Source organism: Ambystoma mexicanum, chromosome 8 (genome assembly GCF_040938575.1).
Source record: "Ambystoma mexicanum isolate Mex_15411 chromosome 8, UKY_AmexF1_1, whole genome shotgun sequence".
In the NCBI taxonomy this organism is placed as follows: Eukaryota; Metazoa; Chordata; class Amphibia; order Caudata; family Ambystomatidae; genus Ambystoma; species Ambystoma mexicanum.
This window is the reverse complement of record NC_090929.1, coordinates 636,732,016-636,757,352: the sequence shown is the minus strand read 5'-3', so window position 1 is coordinate 636,757,352 and position 25,337 is coordinate 636,732,016. Positions and strand designations below refer to the sequence as shown.

Below are 25,337 nucleotides of genomic sequence, written 5' to 3'. Positions count from 1 at the left end.
ATAGAGGGATTATGGTAATGTGTGTTGAGTTATCCTATGATATATAGTTTTGTAATTTGTGTATTGGTTTTAATTAAGTATACAATTGTGCTAACCGATGCACTAAGGACTTTGCGTATGTAAAGTGTGCAGTAGGGGAACCTGCATTGTCTAGTATCAACACTTGCTGGAAATATCTTGCTTTATTACATGGGGTAGAATGGAGATGTTCAGCTCAGCACCCAAACTCTGGAACATCCTTCTGGTCGAGATGTGCTGTGTACCTAGCCTGATTCATGCAGTAAAGCGCAAAAGACTATTCCCTCTAACTCAATACGACCTCCATTCCCTCACACCTAGAAGCTTATAAAAAGATGTATCAAATCAAAGATAATGAAGTAAAGCATTGGGAATATTACAGATATTTGGAAAGTGTGCATTGATTCTGCAAACGCAGCGTGGCGAGAACGACACTGCGCAAGCCTGCATGCATATTTAATTTTGAGTGCTCTGCGTATTCATGGAATTGTTTGTGCAAAATAACCGTATACGCAAGTCATGGACAGAATGCCCCCGGCACGCCCCACGCAAAGCAAAAACAGCCAGAACAGCTACCCTTGTGTGCTCCCCTGGGTGCGAAAACATGCACCCTTGAAACAGTGTGTGGGGTCTGACGCAAGCAGGCCTGCATCTCGGGAACCCTCCGCAGGGCGCCCCGTAACTGTTACTGGCATCTCGACAACATGCATACAATTTATCATAATTCGGGTAAAACTCAGAAAATCTGCGTGTGAACCCCCGTAAACCGTTCCTGCCCCTGCTACACTGCGTACGTGCACCCCTAAGTCAGATCGGAACCACGGCTGCGTACACGCACCCCTAATTATGAATCTAGATCCTACCTCTGTGCAGTGAATCCTATGTGCAAGTGTCTGTACGCCTGCCTTCGGGTGGGGGATAGCAAGAGGGCTTTGTGTGCCCATTTCCCTGCCGAGAGGTTGAATGCTCGGATCCATTAATACGTAATGTTCCACGCAATAGTGAGTGTGCGATGAACTGACTGCGGGCCGTTCCTTGTAAAGCCCACTTTTTCGCATGGTCTTCCCCATTTTTGGTGTTACGACCCTAACCTGCCCTCTGTGCAAGCCTTGCCCATGCTTTGCGTGGTGTCTCGCGCAAGTCACTCGGCCGCTTGCAGGGGCATGCAAGTCCAAGGAAAATCCTGCGCATTCCATTCCATGGATCGACAAACGGGATTACACACGCAGTTTGACGTGCAAGTTCCCTATTTTCCACGTAAATAATTCCATGAATCGGGCCCATAAAGTGTGTTTGGTGGGAGCATATGGAATCTCCAATGTGTAATAGAACATTTCAAGTCTTGGTGGTAGCAGAATTTTAATCATGGGAAATTGCAAAGCATGCGCTGTCATAATGAGTAAATCTCAAGTCAAGCAGCTTTTAACTAGAGGGTCCCAGTGCCAGGGTTGGAATGTAAAAGGGGCCCACAGTTCCGAATGCAATTCATTCCTTTTGCGACAGACTGAATAGTACCTAAGGGTGAGTTTTTTGATAAAATGTAATGCAAATTGCGCAACTGAAAGAAAATGTATTCAGCAACAATAGTCAAAACTACCAACTGCACAGCAAAGTAAATGATCAAACTGGCCCACATTGGCCAAAAAATGTGTCCCACTTTGACCAAATAAACTGGCCCACACTAGCATTTTGCGTTTTTGGTTCGGTCATTGTCCTATTGCCCTATAGGCTAGTCCGATGCTGCCCAGTGCCTGCACGAGCCTCCTTTACCTTTAAAAAAGGATGGGTTTGCTGCTGTGACCCTCCAAGATGCTCACTCGTTCGTTCCATTTAGGAAAAGGAGCCCCTGGCCAAATGGCGTTGAATTCTCGCACAATGTTAATGGCTGTTCATAATACATCTTGATGGCATAATGAGGTGCAATTGTTTGTGTACCAGTTTTTATAAGCAACAGCTTCAGTGCTAAAACGTGACTACAAAATGCATTCTACTTCACACTTTGTTACACAATTGCCTGTAGGAAAAAACCTAATTTTCCTCTTCCCCGTAAATTGACATACTCAAAACGAGGTTGACATGTCTCTTGACCATAGATTTTGGGAAAAGTTACTCCTGTGGACCTTCCCACCCGCTCTATCACTCTAGGTTTCAAATACTTGTGTCTTCTCTTTCTTCCATATCTGCGGGCATGCACAGCTCCTTTCTTTTCCACTAGAGGGCAAGCCAATAACATGCAGCAGCCGGTGTCATATTACCTTGGAGTTTCTCACTTTTTGTTTTTTTTTCCTACCAGTGCAAGTATTTTACACAAATTATTTTTGGCATTCTAATAACTCGGATTGCTTTTTGCCAATTTTAAATTGGGTGTTATTTATTTTCCATACTTATGCTTTGATACTGTGGAGCACTTGACTATGCTACAACGCATTAGACATGTGGGTAAGGCCTCTGAACTGGTAGTAAAGTGGTTTGAATACTTTCTCAAGGAGAGGATGCAAAGAGTGGTGCTGGAAGGCATCACCTCTGAGAAGGTTGGCCTTGATTGTGGGGTGCCACAGGGTTCATCCTTGTCCACTTTAATCTTCAATTTGTAATTTCATCCAGTATTTAATATATTTAAGCAGCATGGTCTGCGGTTCCACTCGCACGCTGACGATACTCAAATTTATATTGAGATAAAGAATATTGATGATGCATTTGAGAAAATAAATCTGTGTATGGACGAGCTTAATAACTGGATGACATACAACCAGCTGCAGTTGAACGCAACTAAGACAGAGATGATACTGTTTGGCCCTAAGAGTAAAATGTCTGCAGAGAGACAGAGATTACCCCCGCTGATTTTGGGGGAACAACCTCACTATGCGAAAAAAATAAAAAACTTGGGCTGTATATGGCACGAGAATCTCGGCTGTGAAGCTCAGGTGGGGGCCAAGGTGAAGGCAGTATTCCACGCACTACGGTTACTGAGGAATGTGCTCCCTTTTATTCCGATGGAGGATCAGGCAGTGGTAGTAGGGGCAATGACCAACCCCCACCTGGACTACTGCAACAGCCTCTTAGCAGGAATCCCAGTCAAACAAGTCACCAGATTGCAGTAGGTTCAGAATGCAGCAGTTTGAGTAATTGGACACCTTAGGAAGTGGGACCATGGGCCTCATTACACAGACGGCGGTAAGGGTTAACGGTCACCGTTAATGGTAACAGTGACCGTTAACCCTTACTGCCGTACTACGAGGTCCCTTTGCGGGTTGGGGAATTTAATGCCTGCTTTTTGCAGGCGATAAAAGCCAACCCGCAAAGTGACCTTGGTGCTAATTACGGCACCGCAAATTTGCGGTACCGTAATTAGCACCTTCCCCATTCCCATTATGCCCTATGGGGCAAAAATTGGAATGGGGAAGGGCAATGGTGGAAGGGGGAATTACCACCCCACCAACCTTGGAGTAGGGCGGTAATTCCCCTTTCCGCCAAGGCGGTGTCGGTAATTTACCGGTATGGACCAAGGTGCTAATAGCACCTTGGTCCACTGCCTACCGTGTAATGAGGCCCCATGTCTCCATGCTACGGAGATCCCTCCACTGGCTTATGGTGGAGGACAGGATTCAATTTAAAGTGGCATGTTTGATCTATAAATGCCTGCGGGGGCTTGCCGGCATAGGAACACAACTGGATACTTCCAACATAGTAAATAACCTAGGAATACTCAAGGACAACGGACTATGCCTGAAACCGCAAGTCAATGCAATTACCAAAAAATGCTTCTACCTCCTAAGACTACTCAGAGAACTACTCCCATACCTCTCCTTTCCTCACAGAACCCTCACAATCATATCCCGGATACTTACAAGAATAGACTAAGCAAACATCCTCTACGTAAGAATGCTGGAAAGACTCACCAAGAAACTACAAAGGGTGCAAAACATTGCAGCCAGGATTCTACTAAGATTAAACAGAAGAAACTACATCACTCCATCTCTGAAAAGCCTACAATGGCTACCAGTAAATAAACACATTAAATTCAAAGCACTTTGGATTGCCCACAAAGCATTACACACACAAAGAGCCAAATTCCTCCAAGCCAAGATCAACAGCTACCAGCCAAGAAGGGACCTAAGATCAAGCGACGACCTACAAAGAGAGACAAAACAATATGAAAAAATGAAATTCTGAAGAACAGCGCTCTCACCTATAATTGCCAACTGTTGGAACACCATTCACAAATAAATTAGAACCACAGAAGACCACATCACCTTCAGGAAATGACTCTAAACCTATTTATTCAGTACTAAGTGAAGAAAAAATGTGTTTTTTTCCGACACTCTTCATGATCAATTTCGAAATACTGCATAAAAGTGATTATTTGGTCTTTCACCCACCTCCCCAGTCCATACCAGACCCTCATACCACCCCCGTTCACTTATTTTACTCTGCGATGCTCCCGAATGAACAGGGCCTGTGCTGAGGAGTGTGCGCAGGGCCAGCCCGGCTGACAAGAGGGGGAGCCTCTACACGATCAGGAGCGGTTTGTGTCTGTGTGTGTGTCTGGATGTTGGTCGAGGGGGTCAGATTGTGGTGGGGAAGGGAGGGGGCGGGAAGCAGGTAAGTGAGACTGTTTGGTAAGGTGAATGCGATGGGTGGGTAATGGAGGCAAAGGGGATGCAGGGGTGAAACCACCGAAATTAAAGGCAGCAAACAATGCAGAAGAGGGTGGGAGTGTGGGGTGGGTGGGATCATGTTTATGTGGGGTTTGGTGGGGGGAATATAATGTAATAATTTCGCATTTTGAAGACCACACAAAATCAGCCAAAATAAATCTGGCTTTTTTGTGTTCTGTCTTCAAAATGCAGAATTTTCACATAGAACAGTTTATTCAGCAGACAATGACAACCGCAAAGGTACATCGGCAGCAATAACATTGTGGATCTAAAAGAAACACACTAAGTGTCACAGCCACAGATAACAGCGACAATAGCTTGGAGGACCAGAACACAGCACCAGCCCACCTCCCACCCACCCCCAACCATGCCAAACAACTAGAGTGATCAACAAAGACAAGACCGCCCAACCAAAGGACAGATTTAGGGATAACAACCACTCGCAATTAAGCTCCATGGAAACTCAGACAGGTAAACCAATAAAACCCAAGCATCACCTCAATCTGCCCACCCACAATCAGGGCCACCACAACCAGCCAACCCATAACTAGGGATGCCCAGCTGAGCACCTCCCCTCTATCTTTTTAACTCATGCTGTGCACCTTTTCAACAACCAACCGGACAGCAGGTCCGCACCCAATGGCCACGATTAACCTGGCCGAGTAACCAGGAACACACTAGGTACAACCGGCCATCTGCCAGCATAACCCACAGGGACGTCAGACCCATAACCTAAAGAGGAAGCGAGATGGGCTGACGAACCACAACCAAGAACAATGGCAGATACCTTTAATGGCAACTGAACAATCATACCAGAGGCTTCAACAAAACTGACCAACTTACTAACCCACTCCTCCCTTCCTGCTCATCCAACATAACCAACGCCACTACACATGACTAGGGGCTGGCCACACTACACATAAACACACCAAGAAGCGATCTAAGGTTGACACCCTACCATCTCTCTGAGATTCTGGATGCACACCTAGCGGGAACTTCCCTGCACATAGTCCATAAATCCATCAATACTACACAAATACACATCAACACAATAGATATCCTTATGGATACAGCTAACCAGTGCGCACAACCACAATACACCCAACATCACATGACACACACACCAACACAAACACTAGCACACATCCAAGGCATTGAGCATTACCCATATGTGTACAACACAAGGGGCTCCCTAAACCAACTCCCATAAGCAAAACAATGCTCACAGATGCCAGTTCCTCTTGGTTCTGAACCAATCCTATCATCCTATCCCCACTAACCCACCCAGCCCTCCTCTCTTGCAGAGCCACGTGAGCGCCTGTAGACTGCCCTTGGGTGGTAGCGGTGCATGATACAAATCAACATAACACAACATGTAGATGGGCTCAATGGGGAGGATGGTCAGCAGTGCACACTTTCCCTTATTTCCCCCAGTTCCTCATAGCCTTCCTGTTTCCATACAGCACATTGATAGAACCCAGGTAATTGTGCATGGGTTGTTGTGTTGGTAGTGCGGGTGGTGCACAGGTTTACCACTGAGATTAGTGGAAGCATGTCTCTTTGGGGCCTGGGGTTGCCGGTGCTGAGCCTGGATTATGGATCATCAAACAGAGGTGTGTGTTCAAGCTGCATTTTAACAGATGGAAGAACTGTAAAATGTAACTCATGTAAACAGCCTAGTTGCCTGAGGGTTAAGTGTGCTAAATACAAATGCATAAATAAATAAATAAGTATGCATGCATGTTTTCCTAGTAATTATAGAACTGCGATTAACATATAACACAGCTACCTGTAGGGCCTTAATGATGCTTAACATACTCACCTAGTAGACTGCTCTTCGTACATTTTAAGATGTTGCACATGTGACAGCTCATTCCCATATGTAGCGCTTGTCCCTGCCTCCTCTGGAAAGTCTCCACATTAATAATATCCCACACACATCGGATTAGGCATATGACATTGCTTAAAGCACACATGAATGATACCTATTCTCTGTTTTCCCGGCCCGGCGCTGACAACCTTTCAGAAGCAACCACATGTCCCACATTCTCCAGAGGCTGTTTACTCTACATCTCTATAGTATAGACCCTGAGGGTGAGTGAGTGTAGACAGGAGGGCCTGGCCATAAAGCGCTTACCTTAGGGTACAAGACTGGGTAAAACCGGTCCACGTTAACATCTTCACAGACCAGCTGGAAAGAGAAAAGCATGAGAAACTGTGATCTATGTGGTCGAGTCCCCCCATTAGGCCGACATCAAGAAACAGACTTCAGCACTCAATTCTCCAGAAATCGTGCAAAAAAGATGAATTTCAATTCGAGGGGCAAGGCAACCCCAACCTGACATGTGTCCTTTAAAACCTACTGAGATCTGGATGTTTGCTATTCTAGTATCAGTGCTGGAAATGGAACAAATGTTCCGGTGGAACCCTCTCATCAGGGCGGGGCCGTGGGGATGAGAGGGGCGGGTCCGAGGGGCGTGGACCTAGGCTATTTACACAATACAACATCTCTTCATAGAACCCAATCCTGATGATTTGCATAAAAGCGAAGAGCATTATGGGAACATAAGAATGGCCACAATTTTAATTTTGAAACATGTTGTAATGATTCAGTAAGAAACCCTTTTGAGCGAATAATGGAAGTTGGGCTCTGCAGTTTTGATTGGTGACACTACTCACCATAAGAAAAACATGTCACTACGTTGCAGACATATATACCATTTTGGACAGCTGCACCAAGTATTTGAGGCTTTGGGTGTTTCTGGATTCAGTTTATTGTCTACTTAAAGTGTCTGCTTGTTGAAACATTGGTTGCGTGTACATGTGATAACTCAGCTTCAGGACAGATCTTGCTGGGAGTTTCCTGTTCTAAACGAGCAGGTTGCTTTCAGAAGACGCAGCAGTGCTGCAGAGGCTCCTTAAAGCCACCTGCTTGTTGACGCACAGGTTGCACGTTGGTGTGATAATGGCTTCAGAGCAGATCAGATATGTGAGTGCAGCGACTTCTCTTGACCGAGCACTGCTGCGTCTTGTTCCGATCTGCCTATTTTCTGCGCTGCTAGTACTAAGAGCGCTCCCTGCCGTACAAGCTTTGCACCTCATTCCAAAACTTTCTGCAGCAACTAGGAAGGACATCCGGTCCTGGAAAGGACAGCTTCGGGTCGTTTTCTGTAGGGAGAAATAGCTGTACATTTCAAGGAAAGTATGTATCTTGTTCGCAGGAACTTTCTGGGGAAAATTTGGGGATTTTCTTTCCTGGGAAAACAATAACGAACACAAATCTACGATTCGATATTTTTCAAGAACAATTCCACTTTTTAACTGAAATGTGGCTCATTTTTCTTTAAAACATGGCATAATTCCTTTGAAACAGAATAATGCTTGAAACAGCTGGCATTGCTGCTACACATGCATAACTAGGGATTTACACATGTGCGGCGAGTTAACTAAACATTTTAAAAGGTACAGGCGGCAAAAAGTACAACTACTTTAAAGTTGTCAAATGTAAGAAGCTTTTCAAAAATTGGGCTGTTTTGAAAAACGATTGAACGATCATGTATTGAACTGAAACCTGCGTCCGTCCATGTCACCAATGAACATTGAGTCCTATCCTGCATTTCCAGTGCTATCCTGCATTTCCAGTCCTATCCTGCATTTCCAGTCCTATCCTGCATTTCCAGTGCGATACTGCACTTCCAGTCCTATCCTGCATCTCCAGTGCTATCCTGCATTTCCAGTCCTATCCTGCATTTCCAGTCCTCAGAGCTCACCACACCAGCTCATTTTATGAAGATGCCCTTAGATGTTGTTTCTAGAGACAGGCTGCTGGTAAAATAAGATGCCTGTTTGATATTTTACTGTATTTAGTTTTTTATTGCAGGTTGTATTTCTCCAACTGTTGGTAATAGGGGTGGTTGGTTTTAAAAAAAAATGTTTTAATGTTTTTAACGTTGTTGTTTTGGACTGTTAATTGTTCGTTTTTTCCGATTAAATTTGTTCTCTCTCTCTCAACACACTATGCGCAAGCCATGTTTTCAGGAACCTCTGGTTTTGTAGAAGCAGAGAACCTAACATCCCCCTACCGATGGATCTAAACTCAGAATCTTTATTTATTTGGTCAATTAGGAGATGGAAACTTGGTGGGCACAACCAGGTCTAAGATCATGTCTATGGACACAGCAGATTCCACGTTCACTCAGAAGCGTAGCCAGGATTGTCTAACAATTGGGGCCTGAAGCTAATGTTGTTCAGAGCAGGACATTTCGGCGCCACCGGTTCGGCGCGGGCTGATTTGACCTGGGTGACTGGATGTAATGGCTGGTAATGTCCTGCCAACCTAAGTGAATGGCCTGAAGAAATCAGCACCATTATGCCCCTCATCCCAGGTGTTTATCAGCATTAGCACCCCAGCAAAACATATGGGTGATAATGTTAACCTTTTGGGGTAAGAGGTACATGTAGGGAGCACAAACCTGTCTAACTAAAATAAAAAATCACAAGAAAAGATTGCATTTCACATAGAGACCCTTTTCGCTCATGGCGGGCCAGAAAGGATACAAGAGGCACCGCAAGAACAACGCGCAAAAAAACAGAGATGTCAGGTATATTTTTATCACTCATTGGTCTTTCCAGAGAGCCCACGAAATTCCGGATAAGACCCATTTATCTGCTTAGTATGCGTAATCAATTCATCTTTCAGTCCCCATTTAACCACAGAGAGCCACGAGAACTGGTTGAGACTCTACCTCAAATACTAGCTCTGCTCCCATTCTTCATGCCTTGCCAATTTGCGTCTTCCACTTTGCGCGCGTGGAGCCCAAAAAGGGTACTCTGTATTCTGGAAGTGGTTTAGCTTGTGTGTGCAACAAGGCTAATATGTTCTGTAGTAACACACTTCATGTATGGTCAAAGGCACCTTCCCGCCATGTACGCGCTAATCACAAGGAAGTGATCTGCTGCTCTGGAACCCCATTTCAAGCCAACTTCAAGATCTCCCAGGATCCCTAACTCCCCTTCTGTTGCAGCTTCTGTATCATCCTGATCCAAAAAGACATCAAACCATAAAGCGGCAGCCTGATAGTCCAATCAAAATATTCAATACGACCCCGCTCTATAGCTCCCACACACGGCACGAGAACGTGCACAGGCCTGGTATCACACCAGAATACTGCAGCCCATCAGTGAGAAGCCAAAAATACCAACTTTCGAGAGCCCCATTTTACTATATATATATATGCGGGAGGGTGAGTTAAGTTAATTAAAAAGGTGGAGGTATATCGGCAGGGGTTTTGGGGGTCTCCCCCACATATATTTGCAGTACAATAGGGCAAAATAAATTGGCATTTTGGGCTTCGAAATGTTATTTTCAAAATGATCACATAGATCCCCTGCAGCCAAGATGGTTGAGTGCCCCTCAAAGTTTGGTGATGGATCTGCCATGGCAGAGGATCCCACAAAGCTCAAAATATGATTTGCGCTAAGCCTTACTATTCCACCGCCTCCATCTCCCCAACCCACGACCTCAACATCAAACACACACATGCAGCACCCACAATGCACCTCGGCCTTGGGAAGAAAAGAATCATCAGCGCAGACAAGAAACATGAAAGTACGCATTGGTTTTACCTTTGCCATCTGAACCACGTTGGGGAACTCGGTCAGGCACGATATGGGGATAACGTCGTGATAGGTTTTGCATTTTGTTCTGAAACGAAAGAAGAGAGGAAGACAATGCAGCTCTTTTCCGGGGGCTGTGCATGTTAATGGCAGATCTGACACTTCAGAATTAATTACTCCCCCTCTCCCACTCGAATGTGACAAGCTCCCTTCTGAGGAGACTGCTCAAATAACCTGAAGCCCCATCCAAGGCGAACACGACGATTGCACAGACAAAAGCAACACACGTGACTTCGTGCTTCTAATGAACTTAGTTTTGTCGTGTTGAACAGTAGGGCGTGCTTTGTTTGATTAACTGAACAATAATGTTATGTGGCCATTTGGAAAGAACACTATGATTACAGAAATTGAGTGTGTAGGAGGCGAATAGCGTGTCTTGAGTTGGAGACCAACTGCCTTCTGCTAGACGGTGAGGATAGAGGAAATGGGACCAAGGAATCTTTGCCAGCATAAGCTGAGTAGGGCAGGCCTTTATTGCTTTGTAACCACACCTCAAGCACCCAAATGAACCACGCTGAACTATGGTTTATGTGGAATAAAGATTTTTGGCCGTAGGCTTTGTTATTTAGAAAACAAAATCAAAAGCAAAAACTCAAAGGTGTGCTATTCGGCACCTTGTTCAAGGAGAGCAATGCCTTATACCAGCCACGTTGTCTTCCAGAGCTCTTCTTCGCACCCCGACAGTGTCCTTCCCACTGTCCCTTGAGCTCTGTTGGCAAGTATCCTTTTGCGTTTTGCAAGCTGGGCGATTGCCTCTGCAGATTTATTTTTCTTCCATTCCTGGCTGGTGCCCTTTATATGTCCAAATGGCATTATCTCCTCTTCACATACTTCCCAGTCTAGTTTTTCTGGACACTCACTGCCACTCACACCATCAGTGCAAATCATCTTTCTGGGCCTTTTTTGCTGCACCAGCAAAACCCAGGTGTAATCGGATGATTTGCATTTTAGGATGGGGAGCAGGTCCAGCTCTATGCATGGGCCATCTGTGCTGTTGCCCAGGGACCCGCAGTAATGGGGCCCCACAGGCAGACACCTGCTGCCACTTGTAAATCAAGTAATACATTTTGTTTACAAGAGGGGCTGCACTGTATCTAGGCATAATGCCTTTTTGCCTGTTGTATGCATGCTGCCTTCCTCCTTAGATCCCCCTATAACTCTCTAGAGAAAGATACCCACACCTACCATGTCAGCATCCCAGGCTCATCAGATGCCACACAGCAGGTCTGCCTGGTGCCCCGCAAATACAAGTTACCACTCTCTCTGTTTTGCAGAGCATTTAAAGTGGAAGCTATTCATAAGGGATGGTGCCTTTAAGTATACATTGTTTTGGACAAGTTCCTAACATTTTGGTTGAAAGAGCTGAAAAAAGGTCCGTTTGTATTCTGAAAACATACACAAGGCACCAGTTAGTCACCTAATTCAATGCCTTCGTCCATGACAATTAAAGTATGCAACACAGTTTTAAAAGAAAATATCTGACTAATTATCATGTGTTCTTATTTGACACACCATAAAGCATATTTTTTGGTGAAAGTCAAATTTTACTCTCCCCTTTTATTGGGGCATGCCTTTGTCAAACATAGAACAAAAATGTGTGAAAATATAAACTGGTTGTTTTTCAGAGTATGTATTGAAGGTACATTTACAAAACAAACAGGCATTATTTTTAGCCTTCTGAGGAATTGCATTCAGTAGGGAAGATGACACGTTTGTACAATACCCCCTTTTCCAAAATCTCTTTTGGGGTTTTCTTTCTGCACTTCAGTGCTAATCCTGTCTCGCCAAGTTAACAGATTTTCAGATGATCACGTGGCAAAAGCAAAACGTTTTGTCTCTGAGTAACTAGATAAATCAGAAAACCCAGTATCTATTTCCAACATATCGGAACCCAATGCTAATAACACAATAAAAAAAAAAACTCAGCGTGCATAATTGATCAGCCGGTGGCACAGTAGTTTTGATACTCCTGATCAGGACTTGGTCAAGGCCAAAAGGAAGACCCCATTTTGGGTCTGTTATATAATCATTTGCTTGATGCAGAAAATGTTATTGCAGGATGGACTGATAATTCAGGATCTATTTCAGGCCAAATCCAATGGGTGGTACCTTTGTCATTTCGGGGACTGATGTTACATCATGCCCATGATGCATAACTGCAGGCCACAGAGGGTCACAGAAAACTTTGTACATTTTAAAAGAATATGCCTATTGGCCACACATGTCACAAGATGTAGAGCTATATACAAGGGGAGGCTTGGTGTGTGCACAGTTTCAACCTACTTCCCCAACACACAGGGCGTCATTAGTGAAAAGAGGTCTGACACATCCATGGTCAGATTTACAAATCAACTTTGTAGGTCCTGTGCAAAGGTCAGCATGGTGAAACAGGTATTTGTTGACAGTCACTTGTTTAGTGCCCAAGTGCCTGGAATGCATTCCGGCCCCTGACTGCAGTGTGCAAATGGTGGCCACTTTGCTATTCAATCATATTTTCACCCGGTTTGGTTTACCTCAAAGGATAGAATCAGACCGTGGGAGCCATTTCACCAGTGCAGTAATGACAAAGATGTGGCAACTATTGTGTGTAAAAAAGAAAAAGCACATTTCATACCAACCCTCTTCTTCTGGGGGTGTGACATGTTGCAACACCTCAATTGTTGATATTTTAAAGACATTTGTAGCTGAGGCAGGGTCCAGTTGGGATTTGCACCTCCCTCTGGTGCTAATGGCTATTAGGTCAACACCATAATGACCCACAAACCTCAGTCCACACGAGATTATAACAGGCAGGAAGATGGTCTTGTCACATCATTTACTGTACCAGACCAATGAGCAGGTCCTGGTAAACACAGCCGCAATTCACAAATATGTGGATGAGTTGAGAAAGCACTTGCAAAATGCTTCTGCATTTGCGCAACAGATTTTAGAAAAAGCTGCTGATAGTGCAAAATCAAACTATGACAAAATACATTTGCGAGTGAATATGAGATAGGCGGACAAGTCTATAAGTTTGACTTTGAGAAAGGTAAACATAAATATGTTAAATTCCTCACGTCCTGGTGCAGACCATTTAAAATTGGGGACACGGTTTCACCTGTGGTCTACTGAATTGCTATAAAGGAAGGAGAGTTGACTGTCCAACAATTTGTACATGTTAACCAAATGAAACCATTTCACCCGAAGCATGAGGTGAGAAGGCTTGAACAAATTGGAGAAGCTAATAGGGAGTAAAAGGTGCAGTTGTATTTAGGAAATGCAGCACTGTTATCTCAAAAGATTCATCATAGCAGGTAAGTATGTATGATTGTAGCTATTCGTTTAATTGGAAAAGGGGTGTAAAAGGAGGGTATATCAGGTAAGTAACTGTGAATACATTTTAAGATTCATGTAAAAAGGGGGGGTGAAAAGGGTGGAAATGTAAGTGGAAATATGAGCACAAAGTGTACCAGTTTATTTATATATATATATAAAAATATGAGTGGAAATGAGTCAAGAGTTCCAGATTGGCATTGGTTTAGTTTGGTGTCACAGGGCGATGTCTGATTAGAATAGCAGGTATTTTGAATAGATGTTGGATCTTTGTAGCAATGTTTCATTTGTTTCTATTATTTCTTAATTGAAAAGGCCACGTTGAGTGTTGTTATGTCTTACCTACATGATTATTTACAGTTAATGATAAAAATATATGCTGTATTATTGTTGTGCTTAATGCATGGGTTATTTGCATTTGGTTATAAAAAAATGTAAAATAAAAATAATAAAAAGTATTTGATTCAAATACCATCACAGTACATATATATGTTATGATGTTTAATCTGCAGTTTTATTTCAGGTAAACCTCACGAGAAAGGGAAAATTAATGAGTTTGGCTTACTTGGTTCCTAATCTGTCTTTTTCTCTTTTGATTTAGAGATTCATTTATTGCCCCTCCAGTGCTTCCCGAGCTTGACACCAGATCCTAGGACCTTGGAGTCCACTTGATGAACGGGAGTCCCTGGGACAAAACCCCCTGGACCGAAGAAGGGGGTAAAGAATTTCAATTCAATGTTCAATGTTCCTAATCTGTCTTTTTCTCTTTTGATTTAGAGATTAATTTATTGCCCCTCCAGTGCTTCCCGAGCTTGACACCAGATCCTAGGACCTTGGAGTCCACTTGATGAACGGGAGTCCCTGGGACAAAACCCCCTGGACCGAAGAAGGGGGTAAAGAATTTCAATTGCCAAATCTGAAGAAAGCCCCACTTGCTGAGGATGGAAGCTTGCTTCACGTTAAAGGAAGCTGTGGCATGGACAAGGGCCCTCTTTAGGCCTCGTGATGGACGTGCTGCCACCAGTCTAAGGGAGTTGGTTTTTACAGAGAACCTACTTGCCTTTATCTGTCCCAATTGACAGCTTTCTCCTGGGCTGTTTTCCTTCTTTATTGCATTGTCACTCTTAAAGACGTTGAAAACTGGTTTTGGGAGTAAGTCATTTTAACACAGACATTGATTTGAATGTGTTGAATTATACTCCAGCCATCCAGTTGCTGAATAGGGAGCAGTTGAATGGCGTGAAAGTAACGTGAAAATATGAGGTTTTTATATTTTCTTGATTTTTCTTTTCAGCAAATGGACTAGATATTACTTGCGCGATGACTATTTATTTGTTACTAAAAAACTAAAACAAACAACAAGGGTCTCTGGGGTCCACAACATATCCCAACATATTTATGGAACATTGGCCAGGAATTGAACTTGGGCTTCCTGTGTGACAGGTGAGAATTCTAACACTGAACCACCAATGCACCATAAACATGTGGGGGTATTTTGTTGACCCCAGAGACTCATGACTACCTGGAGTTATTTTCATGCTGGGATCATGACCTGCAAGCTAAAAGCCAGACCTGATGCACAATAGGACCCAATTGTTCTACTTTAATGGTATTTCAATGGTGCTATTGTATTGGTAATCTGGTGTAGAAACTCAGCATAGACTTACCAGGTCGCCTGGAAACTGTAAAATGGGGAATCAGCTCTTTATGATTTTCCCAAGTTCACAGTGTTTTGGTGAACACCTCCTTATCTTTGTATCTGTCTATACATTATCACAATGGATTATGTCACCAATAAACAGTCATGCGCATTCTTTTTTATTTCACAAAATGCTTTATAGATCCTCTGCATGGCCAGAACAAAACGCACAATATGACATGCCATCATTGTACATTGAGCATTGTAGCATTGTAGGCAAACTAAACGCAAATAAATGTACACTAATTTACTGAGACATGCCGGTTTCCTAAACTCTCAACAATTGTGCAATTTAGAACTCTTTCTGCTTCTCACACACCAAGCGAAAAGGTCCCTCCATCTGCCCAGTGACAAAACTGCTGCTCTTCCCAGTGTTCTAAACTTGGCAGAATACACAGGATTTATATCTGAACCTTGAGATAGCCACTGCTCTTGGCAGCTTATTTATTTTTGCAGAAAGTTAATTTAGCAATGGAACATGCAGAATATGAAACAGCTTCCATGATGCCTATTTTACCATTTATGAATGATCAGTGTAATTTTTGTCAGTCACGCACACACACACACGCGCGCACACACACACACACACACACACACACACACACACACACACACACACACACACACACACACCCACACACCCACACTTAGAACTGGATGCTCACCTAAAAAATGTCTGAAGAGTTTGCAAAACCACTGAAGGACAAGCTCTGTGTGCCCAGGGTCACGGGTCGGCTGTCTCGCTCTCAGCGCACCCTCCTTTTCAACTTCTGGAAAAGCCTTAGAAACGGGCAGCTTGCTCTGCGCTCACACACGGAAAACCCCTTCTCCTCCGCAATCTTACTTCTCTCCCTTTAACCGGAAAGGACCAGCCAACAGCCCACCAGCTGCAGTCAGAAAAGGCTGCCAATCCTCAGAGAGACAGCCCTCTGATTCTCTCTCCACTTCCCTTTTTATGGCCTCTCCCTGTGATCTGCCCCTTGATGTATATTTTCCTACAGAAAGTGTAAGAATTGATAGCCCCTGGTTCTGATGTCACATGTCATTCAGACACCACATCCTCTGACCAAAACTCCTGGAAGCTTCCAGAGAACATGTGTTCTTTCCCTGCCACCTTTCCATAGACATTCAAGGCAGAAAACGGATGCCAAAAGTTACATTTCTCTATGCTAGCTTCTTGCAGCAGAACATGAACAATGTGGCTACTTTGAGCGATGTGCCGTTTCACATTTCTTAGCTCACATCTTCATGTAGAAGCAGCTTTTGAACGTTTATTTTTCCAAGCAACATTGCAGGTCCTGTGTTTGCAAATCTCATAAAATATCTTGCCAAAGCTCAGTTTAAGAGATCAGAAATAACTTCTTTCTATTCTCAAAGTTCATCTGAAATGGACCTGTTAGTTTGTTTGAAACGCATGTCCCTCTGACGAGGAAAGCTAATGATGTGTTATTTATATAGCGCCTTTATCCAAAGCGCTTTACAGAGCACATATTTACATACAACATCACCCAACCGAAATTGGTACTCATTTATCGATCTCGGAAGGATGGAAGGCTGAGTTGGCCTTGCCAGGATATTAACCTGCGATCTGCAGATCATGCTCAGATCGCAGCAGTGAGCGCTCAACCCGCTGAGCTATCTTACCAGCAGATCCTCATCAATGCATTCTAAAGAGACAATTCTAGTGGTCTTTTAAAAATATACTGGTCACTAAGAGTCTATCCCTGAGTTATTGCTTAATTCGTTTTTATCATATATCCTTTCCAAGTTGGTAATGAAACCTTTTTCAAAAGCATACAATCTAAGAAAATAATGTTATGTGGTGGACATTAAACAGAGTTATTTGCTTTCTGCATCAGATGGACGTACTCATCCGCAGAGTCATGACAAAGAGACTGGTGGGCTGATGAGCCAGCCGTTAAGAGGAGGTTAACCAAACACTTTAAAATAGATCATTATAATTGGTTATTTATAACACGCTAAATAACGAAGAGGTTTCTAATCGCGGACCTAGGATTCGAACCTGTCTTGCTTCCAAAACGAGCACGTTGGCACTGAGCTATACTACCCCGACAGATGCAACTCGAAGTGAAGCAGAAGATAATATCTACCTGGTAGCTACACCCGAAAACTAGGGGGAATGTGGGCGGACATTGCGCTGCTCCAGAATACAACCAGTGGTCTCCTTTGAAGACTGCTAAATACTTGATGGGTCCTAGGAAATTGGAAGAGAAGCATTCTTTAACCCCACTGAAACTGGTTGACCGTTTCCGACGGGGATGGCCAGTAATTAGTTGGACACCCAGTTTCGCAATGATTGGTTTTAGTGTTTTTAGAAGCTGATGAGAAGGGAGCATTAACGTGTATAACTCTCTCCCATGCTTAACTTTCTGGTGCCTTATCCAGAGGCCTTTTATCATTATTGTTTTGTGCACACCAATGTCTGCCTAATTGGGCCATCTTGTCTATCCCCTCACCCTAGGCAGGCAGCACGCCAGTGCTCCCTAGTTATAGGAACCAAAGCAGGGACAATGGGCCTCATTACGACCCTGGCAGTAGAGTGATAACGGTGCCGGTAGTGCTCCCACTGCCGTTATCACTCTACCGCTACATCACGAGTTCTGCTCGTGGGGCCGCCCTTTATGCCTGGTCAGACCAGACGTGCAGAGCGGCACCCGCTAACAGGACAGGATGCTAACAACGGTCCCGTTCTTAACGGGACCGTTGTTAGCATCCTCCCCATTCCCATTGAGCCCTATGGAGGCTCAAATGGGAATGGGGATGTACCGGGTCCGGGTCCCGCGAATGGAATTACTGGGCCAGCAAAGCTCGGAATGGCACGGTAATTCCCATTTTTCTGTACACGGACCCGAGTTAGGGGGTAGCCATGCTGCTAAAAACGGCATGGCTACCTCCAAACTCGTAATGAGGCCCAGTGCGTTTGGTTGGAGGGACATGTCAGCGATTTCTTAGCCTTTGTAAGACATAAGCAGGTGTGCTGGACCTTTTTAATCTTTTCGTGCTAAAGAATTGGGGCATTGCATGCGGTCCAGGAGCCCCAATGGGTCTCTTTGTGTGTAGATTGTGGTCCATCAGAACAATAATGCAGAAATCTCAGTCTAGCAAAAACATTCCAAAGGCCAGCCTGTTTGAGTGCAGGGAGAAACAAAGTAACATTTTCAAAGAGTGTCATGAAACCGATACAACACTGGTAACTGGTTAGGACTGAATGTAAGATAATGCAACATACGTAACTGTGAAGATTAAGTTGTGCTGTTCATCTAATATATCGGCTTCAGATACATTTGTGAGGTCTTGCTTAAATGCAAACATTTTAAATATTTGCTTTCCTTGGCCACAGAAACTTTCCAAGGGTTTTGTTTCAAGTAGCATGGGCTCATAGAAAAAATGTTTTGGGCGAAGAAAATAAATTGGAAAAAAACGAAGCAGATAATGTCGAGCAATGGGATCGGTGGGTTTTGGGGGTGTCTCCTGCTCACCCTGTTCGCCATTATGGGCTTCAGGCGTTGCAGGGGTGTCCCCCACTTCCATGAGATTGAAAGCGGGGGACGATAAAGTAAACAAAGAAAAAGGAAAAAAAAAACGAAGAAAAGATCCTGGCGTGCCAGCTCCGACCCGTGTTAGTGAGAGGAACTGACGCTGCAGGGATAGCAGAGAGTCGGGGGCACACACAGAAGAGTTCCGCCGAAAATGGTAAGTCGGGAGGAAGCGGTAGGGGGATGCGGTAGGACGTGATCTGTGTGATCATAGCACAGCGCGATTTTTGAATTTGACATTTTCGAATTCAGTATTGTGCGCCGCGCAGTAATCACAGAGATCCTAAACAAAATGCCCTGTTTAGCAAAATGTGAAAGGTGTGAACTTTCTCTTCTGGAAGCATACAGATATTTCAGAAATGTGTCGTGGTGTCATACCACGAAAGTGTGTGTTTTCAAAGGGAGATATAGGGCCTCATTATGAGTCACCCGGTATAGAAATAACGGTGGCGGTAAATCCGCTGCCTCTGTTGTTTCCATACCGGGTGATCTCGAGTCCTGCAGGCGGAGGTGTCATTCCCGCCAGGTCTGACCTGGCGGGTTTAACACCACCCGCCTGCAGGCGGACGTGGAAACACGGGCACCATCAATAGGACTCAATGGGAATGGAGATTTACCAAATTCCGCCTCTGGAATTCCCGGGTCACCGGGGTCGTAATGCCCCAGTAATTCCGGGAATCATGGAGGCGGAATGGTAATATAAGTCTGGCGGGAACCTGCTGGAATTTCAGGCACGGTTACCGCCGGACTCGTAATGAGGCCCATAGAATCTGAAGCTGAACACACCTATTGCAGGATTTCCCAGAGACATGGTAAATAAGGTTGTTGGCCTGGGTTGCTATAATATTGAAACAAAGGTAACCAATGCCAGTTTAGCGAAGCAAGGATTGAGCCTTGAGAAGCCAGCAGCATTTCATGATAGAGGGACTCCCATAGACCCACCTGTCTATGTTGTGCCTGGTGCTGCATTCCCAAGTGAAGTCTTTTTAAAAGCACGGAAAGTACATTTGTTAGTACCCAGTGTAATGAAATAGCACATCCCTTTACACGGTAAGTATACTGCAGGGGGAAGCTTCTGTTGAAGGTGAAAATGTGTCTCTTAATTCCTTTAATTGCAGAGGTAAAGGTCTAAGAAGAGTTGTGATTTCAGTCTGAAGTTAATTAGCAGTGGGATTCCAAGACAGCATTCGCTGTAAGAACCTTAGTTGAATGAATGTCCCTAAGGGGCACCTCTTCCCATGGTGTTTGGATGGTTTGGGCAGATACCTTTGTATGAGGAATGGAATTCAAATTATCGATCATTTTAATCGGGGGTTCACTTTTGCTTGTAACTGGTAAATGAAATGTAATTTTAAGTCCAACTATTCCTTTGTCCCAACTCGCAGGTACTATCAGAGAAATCAAGACGGGCGACCATATGCCATCACTCGAACTCTATGACAATGATTGGCACACCCTTCACTTTTACATGATTACTGTGATTTGTCAAGATTGACATGTGATTTGCGTCATCAATGTATTTAACGGCAGAGCCATTTAAATTTAAATGTGTTTCCGATTACTGGGCTAGTCATTTGAACTCAATAGAAAGATTAGACCCAGGCATCATTCAGAACGGACATTTATTATTATTATTTTTTTATTTATGCGATAGTTTTACAATTACAGAAAACTTTTCTTACATGTCGGATCAAAATTTTAAAGAAAAGTGAGTCCATACTCAGTCGTTCCATTAAGTCCATCTCTTTATCTTTATGCTAGTGACGAGTCTACTCTAACAGAGTCCTTTGGCCTCATTACGACCCTGGCGGTCCGGGAACTACGGTACCGGTAAGCATGCCGGTACCGTAGTTCCCGGATCCACATATTACGAGCTGTGCTCGCGGTCGCCTGTCAGCCCGCCAGGTCTGACATGGCAGGCAGAGCGTCACCCACGAGCACAGCATGTCTGATGCACCGGCACTATTCTGAATGGTGCCGGTGCATCCGACATCCCATTCCCATTCAGCCCTATGGGGCCAAATGGGGATGGGGAGTCCCTTATTGCCGGCACCCGCAAATGGGCAATTACTGGGTCTGCCAAACTCGGCATGACCCGGTTCTTGCCCATTCGCGGGTGCTGGTAAAAATACATCTCCAGCAGAAGCTGTGCCGGTTTTGCCGGCACGGCTACCGCTGGAGTTGTAATGAGGCCCCTTGTCTTTGAGTAAACTGTCTAAAAACTTTATTCCAGCGCATGTAAATCGATGGTTCTTTCCTAAAACAAAATATTCCAACCATCCCTCTGCGGTTTGTACTTTAAACGCAGCCATATATAACTATAGAGACTTTGTAGTCTTATGTCTCGAACTGCTAAACATTCCAATAGTAGATGAAAAGTCGATTCCATCTGGTTCCTTTGCTGACAGAATCTACAAGTCCCTTCATTGATTCCTCTTTTCCCTGTGATATGTTTGTTTTCATTTGTAGGACAGACCCCGAGTCGGATTTTCACCAGCCTCTCTCTGTAGTGCTTTGAAGGAAATTTCATCAAGTAATCAGGAAGAGTGTCCCTTTTGCGATGCTCAGTGGCCATGTTCTGATGGTGCTTAAGTGATTGCTTTGCTTCTCTTGTTTGAATCCAATCCTGCCTATTTAGTTTTTCCTTAACTCGGGTCGGGTTGGTTTGCGACTCTTCCATTGATAAGTCTAGGTCATGTAGCACCTTCGTCCATTCTTCATTCCATGTATTTAATAGGATTGCACTTTTCCCTAGTCCGGACATTTATGTAAGTTGCGATTTTGGTTATTGCACCATGTCACATGCGCAGGACCCTTGTTGATTGTATTCCAGTTAGTTTAATGCTGTTAGTCACTTTGTAGTCAACAATTGCAATTTCGTTGATTTTAAAGAATGCATCTAGAGCAGTGAAGTAATTTGTTCCATCTGTGGCATATTATAACTATGTACCAAAGCTAAAGTTGGCAAACTGCACTGTATTCTACTTATATCTTTGTTGAAAACCAGGGTTTGCCAGCTGTTTTGTTGCCAAGCCCCATTGTTTGTTGCCAAGCCTAAACAGTCTGCATTGGTACAATGTTCTATTTAGAATAATATTGTTGCAAACATTGTGTTCCTCATCCCAAAGTGTGGGGTGGATTGTTGTAGGATGGAATCATCAAACTAGGTCTACTATCATCTGTTAAAGACCACAGACAGATATTTGAGCCAAATTTGTTTTGAGCTGGGTTCTTCTTCTGTCTTGAAAGTATGTCACCAAATGAAACCATTCTTACAAACCACACACACGTAGATCATGACTGTCCTCATCTAGGCCAATTCCTCACCAGCAAACACAGAGGAATGATCCCACTACACAGACCCTAATGCATCACCTCTACAAAATGTGGACAGGCAGGCATGTGAGAAGGGCATGTATGAGTCTGAATCCCTGCTCTGACTCCACCCCTGACCCACCCACAACCCTAGACAGACCATGGCATGGATCTCCAGGTCCAGCACGTGCATATCAGCAGTGATCAGGAATCACAAGGAGATCATTGATCAGACAGGAATAAGATGGACAGGACCTTTTTATCACACCACTGATTGCCTAGATCCGAATCCCAACATCCGCACCACAGACCAGTACATCAGAAATCACTGGAGCTGGGAAAAGGCAGAGGTGCATTTCATAAGTCTCTCCTAACCTGAAATAAGGCTACTACCAGGAAACACATGCTATATATGGTTTTAAAGAGTGGGATCATTACCTCTATGTTTTTGGTTTTTATTCATGGTTTCAGAACTTGCAGTGTTTACACATTTGCAATACTTGGACCGGGTGGATCTTTTCCTTTGTTTAAATGCCGGGCCAAAGCAAGTGCTAAGTATGAGCAATCTGGGGGACATTGCTTCACTGTCACATCAAGTGTAAAGCAGAGACGCTGAAACCCTCCCCCATAAAGGGGAAAGAGCCCTTCTGAGACAGCCATGCACTTGCACGTTCTCAATGTCACTGGGCCTAGTAAGATCGTTGTTGTGTTTTCCCCTGTTTCCGCTCCCTCGCCTTGTCGCGCTCTGAAACACCTGTGTACGAGCTCGTTACAAATAAAATATCATTATCATTATCATGAGCCTCAATGTTCCCTTGTTCTGTCCTCTTCACAGGGCAGGACAGGACACAACATCTCACAATGCCGCAGGACGTACTACTTCTCCATGGTTACCTCCTCCCAATATGGCTGGTTGCATGAGACATCGTTTTGTGTAGGCCTGTTTTTAAGTGCGTCACAGCAGCAGATCCTTTTGAGCAGAGAGCACCATGCAAAGCGGATGATACTCTGGACTGTGGGCCCAGCCTCTTACCTTAGCAGAAGCCGCAAATGCTCCTGATCGCCGATAACATCGTACTTTAGAGAGAACACTAGGTGCCCCAGGGCCGCGTCCATGCAGTAGTAGTTGAAATGCTCCTGGTAAGAAGGAGACAACGGTGAGTAACACGGGCAAGGCTGGGGGTCTGCGAAATCCAATCTCCACCATTGACACACTGTGTGAAATGTGCATGCCACGCTGTCACTCTGAAACGACCCACACAGGCAACTCATTTCACCTATAATACAGGGACAGATCTGACTATGCAGGGAAACTCAATGCCAGATTAAGTGTTATTCGTATCTTATTATAATTTAGGTTGAACAGGGATCTCAAGTTGACCTTATCAGGTGTGAGAAGTTCGTCTAGTGCTGATTTTAGAATTTGCGGTTAGCTGGCACGTTAGCACCACTTAGTGAGGCAAAATATTGGTAAAGAAAAAAGATTGTGGAGGCAGAAAAAGTTGATTAATGTCATTAGTCGAAGTAGTCTGGGCCTGTAGGAGGGGCTTCATTACTTTTGCTTCTTGAGCACCACCTTGTGAGCCTACACAGTTTTGGCTCATATGTGGTGTTTTACCACCAAACAGAGAACACAAACATATGTGTTATAGATATGTGGGATGTGCCATGCAAGAGACAGTGCACACTCAAAAGGCACTGGGACCTGGTGTGTCGGGAAAGCAGGTCAGCCCAGGGAAGTGTGTTGGGAAAGCAGGTCAGCCCAGGGAAGTGTGTCGGGAAAGCAGGTCAGCCCAGGGAAGTGTGTTGGGAAAGCAGGTCAGCCCAGGGAAGTCCTCTTCTGTGGCACTGCTCATGTAGCCACACAAATTGCAACCCCAACATCTCTGCCGGGACTTGGGGGATGGTTTGCATGACCATACGAGTTCCCTTTAGTAAAGAGAAAAGTGTTGGCTTTGACAGTTCCTGTTTTGTTTGTATATCGAGATGATCTTTGAAAATCAAAGGTGCCAGCCTAAGAATGAAAAGAAAAAAGGGGGCTTGATAAACTCACAACAGGCAAGGGACACCCCACGTACACAGGTTGAGATCTCTGTATGATCCTTTTTAAGTTTGGGCTATTAGGTGTCATTTGTGAAACTACTGCATTAGAGTACAGATAAGATAGAAGGGGGAATGACATATTACGACGGGCACACAGCCTGTAGGTGTTGTTTCATTATGTGCCCACCCACTGATTGCCCATGGCCATGCTAAACCCTATGGCCATTCCCACCAATTTTTCGCCCCTCTTCGCCCTAAACACCTCCTCATGGGAACTATTTGAGCTTGCTTTAACAAGCCTTACCATCAAACTGTGCACTCAAAGTGCCTGCCAGTGTTTTTTTAAAGCAGTCTTCTGAGAGTTAATGACTTAATTGGAGTTGAAAACCTGCTACTTGTGTAACAAAAATATCTTACCAGGTCTGCCTTCAGCCACTATGCGGTTACTTCACTGAAGCCCTGTTAAAAGCAAGCTTGTTGTCTCTGTGGTCTACTCACTGTTTATTGATTTAGACCTCTGTTTTCAAGATATTGTCCAGGGAATTCATATTTTGAAGTGTTATACAGTGCAGTGAGTTTGTTGTGTCAAGCCTGCTTTAGAGCCCTTTGCCTACAAAACATTTCAAGTTACAAAACTATTTCCAAACAATATAATTTGTTTAATTAGGAAGCATGCATTTTATTTATGAATGTATGTATATACAGCAAAAGTGGAATGTTAATGTTTCTCTTCTTGTCTTGAATTTGTGATCTGTATACTTATTTCAGGAGCCTAATTCTTCCCTCTACACATCCCAACACCCTATTCAGTTTCCCTCTCTAATCTCAGCAGCTTCGCTCGGGCCTGTAACTATGGGGCCCGGGGTATTACCTGAAGTGGTAATGACCCCCTGCTCGGGGCTTATTGCTTAAGTATACCACCTCAAGCTCCCAATGGTGGCCCATACGTTATTAGTCTCCTTTCCAAAGCTGCCAGTCGCCAGCACTTCTCCTGACCATCTCTCACTGCATCCCCTCCATTCCCTGCTTTCCCTTGTGGTATACAGGCGTGGAGACCCT

The 25,337-nt window shown here is 44.3% G+C and overlaps 1 protein-coding gene across 8 annotated transcripts in view; it reads right to left on the bottom strand.

Annotated features, from left to right (window-relative positions):
* RAP1GAP (RAP1 GTPase activating protein) overlaps nt 1-25,337 on the bottom strand; it is a 1,905,843-nt gene that overhangs the window by 178,696 nt on the left and 1,701,810 nt on the right. For all 8 annotated transcript variants that reach the window (XM_069610366.1, XM_069610364.1, XM_069610368.1 and 5 more), the window contains 3 exons: nt 23,269-23,372; nt 10,302-10,380; nt 6,814-6,867 (listed from right to left, as the gene is read on the bottom strand). In XM_069610366.1, coding sequence (XP_069466467.1) covers nt 6,814-6,867; nt 10,302-10,380; nt 23,269-23,372 — 237 coding nt within the window. The remainder of the gene's footprint in view (nt 1-6,813; nt 6,868-10,301; nt 10,381-23,268; nt 23,373-25,337) is intronic.